Below are 12,187 nucleotides of genomic sequence, written 5' to 3' on the forward strand. Positions count from 1 at the left end.
GACGCACCGGCATGGCTGCCTGGTCGGCTCGTGGCCGGGCACGGCAAGCTGGACTCGATCGGAGCCATCCACGTGTCCATCACGGTCTGAGGCAGGCGCCCCCAAGTCTTCTTCCCCACTCTCATCTCCCTCCATACGCCACGGCTATAAATCTCCCCAGCTCGGTCGCCTTCGTAAGAGATCCACCATTTCCCATCCCGCAACAAGCACCCGTCGATCAAGCCCAACCCACGCGCTGAGTCTTGGCCTTCTAATCGATCGCCCAGCTAGCCACTAGTTCCAGTTTAACATGGGCAACTGCCTCGACAGACCGCGTGGCCGTGGCGCCGCCGCCGCCGCCGCGCATTACGCCAAGAAGGGCGCGGTGGAGGAGGAAGAGGTCGAAAAATCGCCAGCACCGGTGAAGGAGGTGAAGATCAGGATCACCAAGAAGCAGCTGGAGGACCTGCTGCGGCGGCTCGAGCAGGAGGACGGTGGCAAAGGCGGCGCCGCCGTCGTCTCCGAGCTGCTCTGCATGACCAGCAGCTGCAACTTCCGGCACAGGGGGCAGGCCGGGCAGTGGGCGCCGGCGCTGCAGACCATACCGGAGTGAAAACCAATCCATGGTACACTTACCCTGCTGCTATGTTGTATTGCTAGCTATACAGTAGTATTTGTGCAGTCGCCATGCTATTGTCGGGTCTGTTTTGGAACGCGGAAATTCTGTAGAATTTTCGTACAGATTGCAGTCCAGGTAGGTCTGAGGATAGCTGAGCTTGAGATAACCTATGTAACTGAAGCAAATAAACCCGATGTTCATTTTGATTAGTAGTAAGGTGAGATGTAGACATAGGCATCATAATGTACAGTGGATGTAAATGGACGATTGGTAGCTGGGAAGCCTCTCTAGGTCTAGGATGGCCCCTTCCATTGCTTGCTATATATGTTTGGTTTTGCACACTGAACTTGTACATACACTACACCGTATATTGGGTATTATTGGCCTTCTAGCAGTACTGGTTAATTCAGATCTTAAGTTTAGCATCAGGAGATGTTTTTTTCCTTCTTGGATTGGGCTGACAAGTGTTAAACATGTTGCTGCTTTATCCATGCTGTCGTATACGCTTGTTACTGTCAGATGTGAGATGCAATTCAGCACTTGTGAAAACAAGTGGGGACGGGCTGGCTGGCTGCTATGCTGTTGCGGTTAAGGACGTTCCTCTAGTATTGATTAGTTTAGGATCAAGATTTCTAATGAAGTTTTACACTTTTGCAGACACAACAAAATAAGTCTTTTGTATTCTCGCCTTCCTTAGTTTAGTTGGTTTTCTGTTGAGTTCTTGCCACGTTCTTCCTTCCCCATGTACTATTGTAGGGTATTCCTTACTTAATGTCATGTTAGTCTGTTTTGATTAGCCAGGGAATTTCTTTATTTTAAGCTATTCTTTTTCTTGAGAAAACGAAAAGCTTGTATTATATATGTATTTTAAGTTGTACTACCAGTTAGCTTAAATTATGCAATGTGCCTCTCTTTTCCTAGGACATGCTTTGGTTTCTCAACATTTTTAGAGAGTGGACTTTTGCTTTCCATTTTGTTTCGTGAACCTTGGAGTGGACTTTTGGTTGCGGAGAAAACATTCTACACGTTCAATGAACAATGATGATTTGACCCAATCACTATACTTTAATATAGAACTTCATTATCCTAAAAAAATATTCACGCATTGGCCAAAAGTGTGTTTTGAGAGAGAGAGAGAGAGAGCCCTCTAATTAACAAGTAATCCAGTAATGAGTATGATCTGAGAGAAAATGCCAATAATCTTGTATGTTTTCTGATCAGATGCCCCTTTGTTGCAAAAATATACGTCATATATATGTAAACTGATTTTGAATTAGAATCATAATTTTATGGTACAACTTTTTCATTGCAATATTTTATATAACAATCACGATAAAATGATTTTGAATACGAATCCAAAGGTATTGAGTTCATATATAACATAATAAACGCACAACATTAGGGGTGTGTTTTGTAGCCCGGGTTAAGCCCAAGATTCCTCTCAACAGAGATTTTTATACATGTAGGTGTTTGTTGGCCCGAGCCAACTCATGTGAGCTATGCCCACCTTATACAAAAAAAAAGCTCTCGCCCTAGCCAAGTTCTGAAGCTCAAAACGAGCTTCACAACTCGGCATGGGCGAGCTCAACCCGCAAAAAGCCCCACTCGCCCGACTCAAACATCCCCAGACCCTCACCGGCCCGGTCAAACCCCACCCCCTCATTCTCCCCTTTCCTTTTCATTTGCTCCTGTGAGTCATGTCGCCTCCTCCCACAGCCTGTGCGAGCTGAAGCCGTGTGGATACCGGCGAACTCCACACCGGCTGCCCAGCAGCACGGCGCCGTGCTCCTCCACCGCCAGGTCCGATAAGGAACCGCGAGGGCCAACGCCACGCCGCCAGGGCCACACCACAAAACTTTGTCTTGTTTGTAAAATTGTTATATAAATGTTTAGAAAAACTTCTCAAATAATAAATTAAGTGTGTATTTTATAATGAATGTATTTTATATTTAGATATAGTCTCAACTTTTTTCAAATCTTCTTCAAACTACATCTATGCATACTCTTGCTACCAAACAACATCTCATCTCAGCCAAGATCAACAGATGCAGACTACCAAACATGTGACAAATCTTAGTTCAACTTAGCTAGGGTGAGGATGTATGAGTAGAGATAGTGATTCTAAGTTAACCCGGACTACCAAATACGCCCTAGATTACTGAATCGCGTGCGTGTTTGTTGCATGCTGCCACCTAGCATGTAGGTATGCTGATTCCTATGTGAATTTTGTGCTTCTTTTATGGTACCTTTTATTTGTCATGGGAGAGGGACTGATATTAGATGAACATAGGGCTTAGATTTTTTTTTACCAGAAACGGTGGGGCAAAACCCCCACATAAATTTATTAAAACTCTTCAAACTTTACAGAAAGGTTAATTACAAAATAACAAAAAAAATTACAAAAAGTTGTCAATCCATGATTTAAAGATATCAGCATGTTTATCCTTGACTCTATGCACATGCACATATGTAAAGAGACCTCATGAACAAAATGATCCTTCCAGGAAGCAAAGGATGGCTTGATGTTCTCAAAAACTGCCCCATTTCTCTGCTTCCATGTATGCTAGCAAGTTAGAATAACTACCTCAGTGAAAAAATGTTTCGAGAAAGATTTCCTTGCTTTGATAAACATTTCCTCAATTTTATCCTCCTGTGTCCAATCCACTTGTAAATAAGTCCAAATTATTCTGCTAAAATTGCAATCAAAGAAAACAAAGGATGGCTTAGATTTTCTAACGGAGATTAGGCCCAGCGGGCCTAGTAGCCGTAATTAATAGGAAAAACATCAAAGACACCTCCCACGAGTGTCTCAAAAAAAAGTCGAAGACTCTTGCACCTCCCACTCGCCACAAGAGGAGGGATGTCGTCGGCTCCTCCTCCACCTCCCGCGCGCACACATCAGGAGGGACACCACCACCGCCTCCTCTCTCCACCTCCCACACACTGTCGCTATCTACGCTCTCTTTTTTGGTGCGGTGCCGAAATTTGCCACCAACATGAGTCCTACTTTTCATGTTTTTGGCACCAGTATGCATGTAGTAGGCCATTGGATTGGCTAAAATGGAGTGTTGTTATTTTTTGAGGGTAACACACAACACCTCGAGTTTTTAAATGGTGAATTTATTTGTTTTAAAGGATGTTGAGACCCGTCATCTCCATCAAAAGATGCATATATGGGCTATATTTATCCATCCTACGCGAGTCCATCAAGTCGTGCCTGGTGTCGAGACCCCGTTGCACCACGCCGCGGTGACTCGTCGTCGTTGGTGCGGTAGATGCATCACCTCTCCACCTTGGTCTCAATGCGAGAAGCACGCGGAGACCGGTGCCAAGCCACTAAAGCCATCCACTTGTATGTCCAACCGGTATATGTCTCCAAAGATGATGCCCCCATGGGGGTGACGACGCGAAAACCTCGCCATCATCTGATCTGTGAAGCCCGAATCTAGGGTTTCCCCATAGAACATATGGAATAAGAAAATGCCACCCATAATGCCTCCAACGAGGTAAACGACGCCCACGGCCGCCACCGTTGGATGAAGATCCTCGCACCTATCATGGACTAAGACACTAGTTCCATCTCGCTGTCGACCGCCATGTCCCAAGGGTGCGTCCAATCCGCATGGGAACCGTCGTGAGGACGGCGCCATCGCTCGGATCCTGTCACCGCCGAGGTGTGGATCGTCAAAAGCGGATGAGTCCACTTACGAACACAACTGACGTCATGGACCCGCTCGAGGGCCACCGCGACCGTGTCTCGGGACCTTAATGGAGGGGATTCCCGCCGCCGCCATCCTCCCGCCGCTCGGGTTTTGCCCTGCGGCGATCCTGCGTGGCCGGGTGAGGGGTGGCGGCATCCTAAGGGCATCTCCAGCGGCACGACGCAAACGGTCGCTCAGCGACCGTTTTCGTCCGTCGTGACCGGAAATGCGTCTGGGGCCTGTTCCAGCGGGGCGACGCAAAGTGACCGGGCCGTCCGCGGAGACGCAAGCCTGGCCCAAATATGCGCCAGGTTTGCGTCTCCGCGGACGCTCGGCGGTCGCGCCGAGTGTCCGCCGAAAAAGACGTAGGACCCGCACTTCAGTGGCTGGAGGGTGATATTATTCCCGCCACTGGCCATTCCCCCGCGCCAAATTGGAAACTAGACCGGCACGAGCAGTCCAAAAGCGATGGACGTCCTCGCTGCCGTAGCTATCGCCATGGATGTGGAGCAAACCCTCGCACCCGCCGCCGCCCCACACTCCCCCGTAGCCATGGCCATAGCCAAAATGGAGACTGCAGCTCCGGCGGAAGCAAAGCGGGCTGCCGACGGCAGCGGCCGGGAGGCAAAGCCGAAGGCGGCAAAGAAGGTGCTCTCCGCGGAGGAGAAAGTCCTGGAGGCCGCGAAGCGTCGCGGGCGGCGCAAGAACCAGAAGATCAAGACAGCCGCGGCCGCCAACCAGCAGGCCTGGCAGATGCAGATCAAAGCCGGCGTCGCGCAAGTAGCCCTCCATCCGACCTTAGCGGAGGGCTACATGATCGTCAAGAGAGAGGGGATCGCCGGCGTCGCTCCTCCGGCCTCTTCGGTCAACTCGGTAAGTTCCCAGCTGCACCCTGGAACTCCCGCTCCCTTGCAGGGCCACGCGGCGTCGCGGTTCGCCTTCGGCCTGCCGCCGGTGAAGTTGACCGGGGCGGCGGTTCCCGACCTCAACCGGACGCCTAGAAGGGGTGACTCCTGCCCGGGCGCGACACAGAAGACGCGCCAGGTGCCGGAGGAGAGCATGCCGCAGCCCCGCATCCTGTTCGACGAAATTGCGCCGCCTGCCCCAACGACGGACGACCCGGTACGTGAGCTCTGTCAATGTGTGCGAGTGCCCTGTATCATGCGTCTGATGTCCGGTCGTTCGTAGGACTATTGGAAGGACCGCCATGATTCAGACATCCAGGAAATTATCTACGGCGGCGGCTTCGTTCGCGATGATCGGGCCGGGACAGGCGCGCATGATGACTGGCCACCAACGAGATGCGGAGGACATCGAGACCGCACGGCTATTCGCCACCCAGCAGACGCAGCCAACACCCGTGTGCGTGGACGAATTCGACGACGCGCCAACACAGCCTATCCCCACGGACATTGCCAGCAAGAAGAAGGGGGAGAGCCGCAGGACACAAGGCTTCGTCGACGCCGAGGACAAGTGTTTGTGTGAAGCGTGGCTGGCAACGACCCAAGATTGTATCAATGGCGCCCAGCAAAAGGGCAAGGTCTATTGGGCCAAGGTCTTGCAGCAAGTACAACGAGACCAGGATGCACCCGCCCTACCATATCACGAGTGCCCTCGGACGGAAGAGTCCCTCCGGAAAAGATGGAACTACATCAAACAAGAGACAAGCAAGTTCTGCTCGGCGGTCGAACATGCTATTAACAACCCCGTAAGCGGCACCGGCGTCCTGACAGTGGTAAAGACGATAGAACCATCATCATTCTAGTCAATTTGCGTTATTGCGTCAATTTGCGTCATTGTACATCATTGGCGGCTATGATTGCGGGTATCCCGCGCCTTGCAGAAGTTCAGGGCGACGCACAAGAAGGGCTTCCATATGGTCCATTGTTGGGAGGTGCTCAAAGACAACAACAAGTGGATGATAAGCTTTGCGGCCTACCAAGAAGCTGTGAAGAATGGGACAGCGGTCACCCTCGACGGCGAAGACGACGATCAAGGCCGTCCAGTCCTTCCACCTCGTCCACGAGGCCATAAGGCTACCAAGGCCGATCTTGTCCGGGAGGCGCAGGCCATTGCGTTCACGCAAGCATGGAGAAGATTATGGCCGACAACCGTGCCGCCATGGCTGCTAGGGACGACAAGAGGCGTCTGGAAAAAGAGGCCGCAGCTGCCATCTACCAGAACCTCGCCAAGGAGGTTCTCGATGTCCAAAGGCTGCACATCGAGGCCAAAAAGGCAGACGCCGATGCCAAATTGCGTGCAGAAGACACAAGGATCATGCTTGCCGACTTGAGCGGCATCGACGACGACACCAGGGCATGGTTCATGAAGAGGCGCGCCGAAATCCGCGCGCGAGACGTCTGATCGCCGGCGCCATGCGCCCAGCACCTTGGCCTCCTTTTGGACACTTTTTTTATTGCTGTTCAGGCCTTGTTGTGCCCCTTTTGCTCCACCTTGCGCCGTACGAGCTGCAAAGTGTGCTGAACTTGTTTCAGCCCTCAATTTGCGGATGTAATTTCGTGCAAAGTCGACGCTATTTCATCTTTTTTGAATTCTGGCCTGCGTCCAAAATGCGTCGCGCCGCTAGAGCTAACCCCAGACGCAAACAGACACACGACCATTTCCCCGTCCGCCAGGCGACGCAAACGGACGCCCGCGGACAATTTAGACGTCTGAAATGTGTCGCGCCGCTGGAGATGCCCTAACCTAGATTGCCTAGGGCGGCGACCTAACCTAGACCCCACTAGCTGGTGATGACTACCAACTTATCTAATAACTCAAGAAAGACCACATGGCAAAGTTATGTATTACCTCGCTTCTCTTTTTTTGACGTCAAATTCTAATAATGTTGGAATGGAAGAGTGCACTGATAAGTTAATGGTGTCATTACTATCTCGACCCGATCCAGATGGAACGAAGAACTTCTCTTTCTTTGTTGATGACGAGGCATGTGAAGACGTAAACACCCCATAGGACCAATACACTTTAGTAACATCGTCTGATTTATCTGCCAAGATGTCCACATTTTGCTCGCATTTCTTTTTTGCTCTTAATAAAAGTTTCATACTCCATCGTTTTCGTCCAGGGTTAATTAACAGCTCCTTCTTAGTTTACCGCTTCGGCGAGCGCTAGGCTCCACCCGCCCGTCGCACGATTCGGCCCTAATGTTTGCCTGTCGGTTCGTCTCGGCAACTTGGACTCGATCGGAGCCGTCCACGTGTACATCAGACGGTCTCAGGCAGGCACCCCCAAGTCTTCCCCCTCTTTTGTTTCCCTCCATCGGCCACGTACGCCTATAAATCTCCCCAGCTCGATCGGTCGCCTTCCGAAGAGATCCCGTCTCTTTTGTTTCCCTGCGATCGAGCAAGCACTCGACGATCAAGGCCATTCAGCGCACTGAATTTTGGCCTTCCAGTCGATAGCCCGGCTAGCCAGTAATTCCAGTTAAAGATGGGCAATTCCCTCGACACACCGTGTGGCGCCGCCGCGCATTACCCCAAGAATGGCCCGGTCGTGCCGGTGGAGGAGGAGGGCGAGAAAACGCCTGCGCCGGTGAAGAAGGTCAAGATCAGGATCACGAAGAAGCAGCTGGAGGACCTTCTGCGGCGGCTCGAGCAGGAGGACGGTGCCGGAGGCGGCGCCACCGTCGTCTCCGAGCTGCTTTGCATGACGAGCAGCTGCAATTTCAGGCACAGGGGGCAGGCCAGGCAGTGGTCGCCGGCGCTGCAGAGCATACCGGAGTGAAGCAATCCATGCCATGGTACACATATCCTGCTGCTATATATGCGTTGCCAACCTATTTAATTGAAGCAAATAAACCCGGTGTGCATTTTGATTAGTAGCAAGGTGAGATGTAGAGATAGGCATAATGTACAGTGGATGTAAATGGATGATTGGTAGCTAGGAGGCCTCTCTCTAGGAGAGCTCCCACCATTGCTTGCCATATATATTTGGTTTTGGACACTGGGCTTGTACATAACACACACCGTAGTGTATTGGGTATTGGCATACTAGCAGAACTGGTTAATTCAGATCCTCTATTTTAGCTCGAGATGTTTTTCTTCTTGGATTGGGCTAGAAATAGTTAAACGATTGTTACTTTCACTGCAATTCAGTACTTGTGAAAACAAGTGGAGACGTGCCTGCTATGCTGCCGCGGGTTGTGGAGACAAGAGTGGTTGAGATGGCGCTCCTGCACTCACTTAAGGTCGTTCTGTTCTCCTGGCTCTCTAATCATCAGGCTTTCGAATGATGTTTTGTACACACACAAAATGTCTAGTTTTGCATTCCCTCCTCCTTTCTGGGAAAAATTCTCTCGACTTGCCACCACGTCTCTTGCTTCTCCATGTATAAATTTTGTTATTTAATTGAAGGTTGTCTGTTTTGATCAACTAGGTATTTCAAAATTTAGTTTGTACTAGTATTTGGCTAGCTAGGCAATGCTTTGGTTCCTTTCATTCCGCTGGCATATGCTTTGGTTTCTGAACAACTTTGGGAAGTGGGGTTCTATTTTCTTTTTCTTTGGTTAACATGGGAGTGGACCTTCTGTTCGAATTCCCTTTCTAGCGAACGACCGCTCGAGCGGTCATTTCCTACGCGCAGTCGCGACAATTTTTGTCGTATTCGACCAGCGAGTCTCTTCGTGCCGAAGCCCGTGGCCGAAAAAATTAATCGCGCCCGCCGGGATTCGAACCCGCGTCCTCCCACGCAGCGGACCTGTCGTGCTAACCATACGAGCCGAAAATCATTCTTGCTGAAAACAGAGAGATATACAATTCGTACTGTAGAATATACATGTTATAAACGTAAAAAATATGTTTTTTTCGAATTCCCTTTTATGCTATTTTTCAATTGTATTAGTTATTGCGTAATTTTATTCAAACTTCAACCTAGCTATGGATTTTTTTAATTCCCTTTGTACAATTCCCTTTTACAAATTTAGTTTCATGTTTTTTTTTCTATATTTTTGTTACTTTTGTATAAAAACTCATGTTATTTGGACTATTTTTTAATTCCCTTTTTGGGCTAGTGGTTTTTAAGAGGGAAAAAAAACGGGTAGGGAAACTACTTGCAACTCAAATGAACTACCACTTGCAACTTAAATAAATACACTTGCAACTCAAATAAATAAACTTGCAACTCAAATAAATATCTCTTTCAACTTAAAAAAATTCGGGTTGGTAACTTTTCATATTTTACCATTGATAAAAAATGGATAGAGGGTTGATAACTTTGTGAGGTAAAAATAGAGCCAAATATTCTAAATGAAATCAAACTTTTTGAGTCGGTAAGTTTTCACATTTACTGTTGATAATAAAGGGGTAGGGGGGTTGATAAATTGTGAGTTAAAATATTTCTTATATATTCTAAATGAAATTAAATTTTCGGGTTGATAACTCTTCACATTTACCATTGCTAAATAACAAACACATGGGTTGATAAATTATGAGCTAAATATATTCCCAAAAATTATTCTAAATAAAATTATCTTTTCGTGTTGATAACTTTCACATTTTACCGTTGATAAATATTGGGCAAAGCAATTGATAAATTGTGAGCTAAAAATGTGAATAACGGGTATAGAGTTGATAAATTTTGAGCTAAAAAAGTCACTACAATATTCTAAATAAAATTTAGGTTTTCGGGTAGATAACTTTTCACATTTACCGTTGATAAATAACAGGCATAGGGGTTGATAAATTGTGAGCTAAAAAATCACTAAAATATTCTAAATGAAAGTAGCTTTTCGGGTCGATAATATTTTTAATTTACCGTTGATAAACAACGGGTAGAGGGTTGATAAATTTTTAACTAAATAAGTCAACAAAATATTGTAAATGGAATTTATGTTTTTGGCTCAATAAATATTCACATTTACCATTGATAATTAACGGGCATAGGGCTTGATAAATTATGAGCTAAATTTAAGATTGTTCCGCGTACTAAATTTACCTTTAGGAATCCCCATTTAGAAACGGGATTAGAGAACAGGCGATTAAGTTTTATATGGTTCGTTTCGCTGGATAAATATTAGCCAACGCGGTTGATAAATTGTGAGTTAAAAATGTGAATAACGGGTATAGAGTTGATAAATTTTGAGCTGAAAAAGTCACTAATGTATTCAAAATAAAATTTATTTTTTCGGGTAGATAACTTTTCGTATTTACTGTTGATAAGTAATGGGCGTAGGGGTTGATAAATTGTGAGCTAAAAAATTCGCTAAAATATTCTAAATGAAAGTAGCTTTTCTGGTCGATAATTTTTTAAAATACCGTTGATAAACAACGGGTAGAGGTTGATAAATTTTAAGCTAAACAAGTCACCAAAATATTCTAAATAAAATTTAGATTTTCATATCGATAACTACTCACATGTACCGTTGATAAATAACGGGTATATGGGTTGATAAATAACTATTTATGTTAACATATTCGTATGTATGATAAACATTAGGTAAATAATTGTAAAAAATAATTAAGAATTTTCCGCGTACTAAATTTACCTTTCGAAATCCTTGTTTAAAAACGGATCAGAGAACACGCGATTTGCTTTTATCTAATTCGTTTCGCTGTCTTTTTAGTGTAAAAAGGGTATGTGTCTCCGTTCCAGACAAGAATCATTGACAGCTTTGTTGGTTAGCAGTGCTGCTTGGTCTGCTCTGGACCCTGAGGTCGGGTGTTCGAATACCGGGCGACGCGAATAATTATTTTTGCATGCGCGGCGGGCGGACAGCAGCAGTCGTCGGCGGGACGGAAATGGAAATCTCCCGGAATACGATACCCGTCCAAAAATGGAAAGTCGCGGTCGGAAATCGATCGCTTGCGCGGTCGCGCGCGCGCTAGGGCTTGTGGGTAGCACATTATTCTGCAGGTTCGATCAACAATACTGATTTGGCCCAAATCGTTGTTGACTTCAATACAAAACTTCAGTTTCCTTAGAAGTACTCTTACCCATTGGCCAAAAGTGTCGCCTGAGAGAATTCAAATTAACAAGTAATGAGTATGATCTGACATGGAGGGGTTGTAATGAGTATAATATGGTCGAAAAAGATATTTTGCTAAATTTACATGTTAATTATTCTTTCTGATCAGATACTCCCTCTCATTGTAAAGTACAGTGTGCGCTAGTTACAAAAGCAACAATTACAAGAAAATGCTTATGAACATGAATTCAAAAAGTATTAAGGCTCTAAGTCTAGATAGCATAAACCATACATTAGATTAAATTGTACCGAATCATGAATCCAAACATAAACCATACTTTAGATTACATTATGGCAGGAGCTCTGCCTTTGCATTTAAGAAGGGGGAAAAACAACATTTGTCTTTACAAAATAATAGCTAGAAGCTGCCCATACTCAACGAGTAAAGAGAAAGGAGAAAATATAGAAAAGAACTCAAAACACCCCATGTGCCCGCCTGAACACAGGCCACCTCCATTTTTGCCAAGTCGGCTACTGATTCGCCGTAGATTAAATTTTATCAAATCATGAAGAACAGTCAAAAGTCAAAACAGGGCTTGCTTCTTGAACCCGAGCACTTTCAAGTTCATCCAAGGTCAGAGGGAACTCCCTGCTTGATTCTTTAATTAATCAGCTCCATCTTTCTGGACAGTAAAGCATCTGTTCCCTCATCAGATCTTTATGTGCCATCAAGTTGAGAAAGTCGTTCGTCTACTTGTCTGTTACCAAATAATCGTCAGGCGGGCAAGTTTTTTTTTTTAAACCATAATATATTAAGCTAGCAAGCCGCCTCATTAAAAACCTTCCAGTCCCCTCAGGTACCCTGGTAAGGAAAAGAGCGCGTATGGAACTTGCTGCTATCAGATCACGGGATAGTTACATCGTTTACAAGCACATCTAAAAGGAAGCTAGGGGGTTCATCGACCC

General features: G+C 46.5%; 1 protein-coding gene across 1 annotated transcript; it reads left to right on the forward strand.

The window, feature by feature from the left end:
* The first annotated feature begins 289 nt into the window (after positions 1 to 289).
* On the forward strand, positions 290 to 592 carry LOC124677081. Its single transcript, XM_047213077.1, has one exon. The coding sequence runs from the start codon at positions 290 to 292 to the stop codon at positions 590 to 592; it is 303 nt and encodes a 100-aa protein (XP_047069033.1).
* Positions 593 to 12,187: the final 11,595 nt, after the last annotated feature.

Source organism: Lolium rigidum, chromosome 7 (assembly GCF_022539505.1).
Source record: "Lolium rigidum isolate FL_2022 chromosome 7, APGP_CSIRO_Lrig_0.1, whole genome shotgun sequence".
In the NCBI taxonomy this organism is placed as follows: Eukaryota; Viridiplantae; Streptophyta; class Magnoliopsida; order Poales; family Poaceae; genus Lolium; species Lolium rigidum.

Bases quoted from the DNA above. Each gene is read 5' to 3' on its own strand.
- LOC124677081 (XM_047213077.1), top strand. From the start codon at position 290: ATGGGCAACTGCCTCGACAGACCGCGTGGCCGTGGCGCCGCCGCCGCC.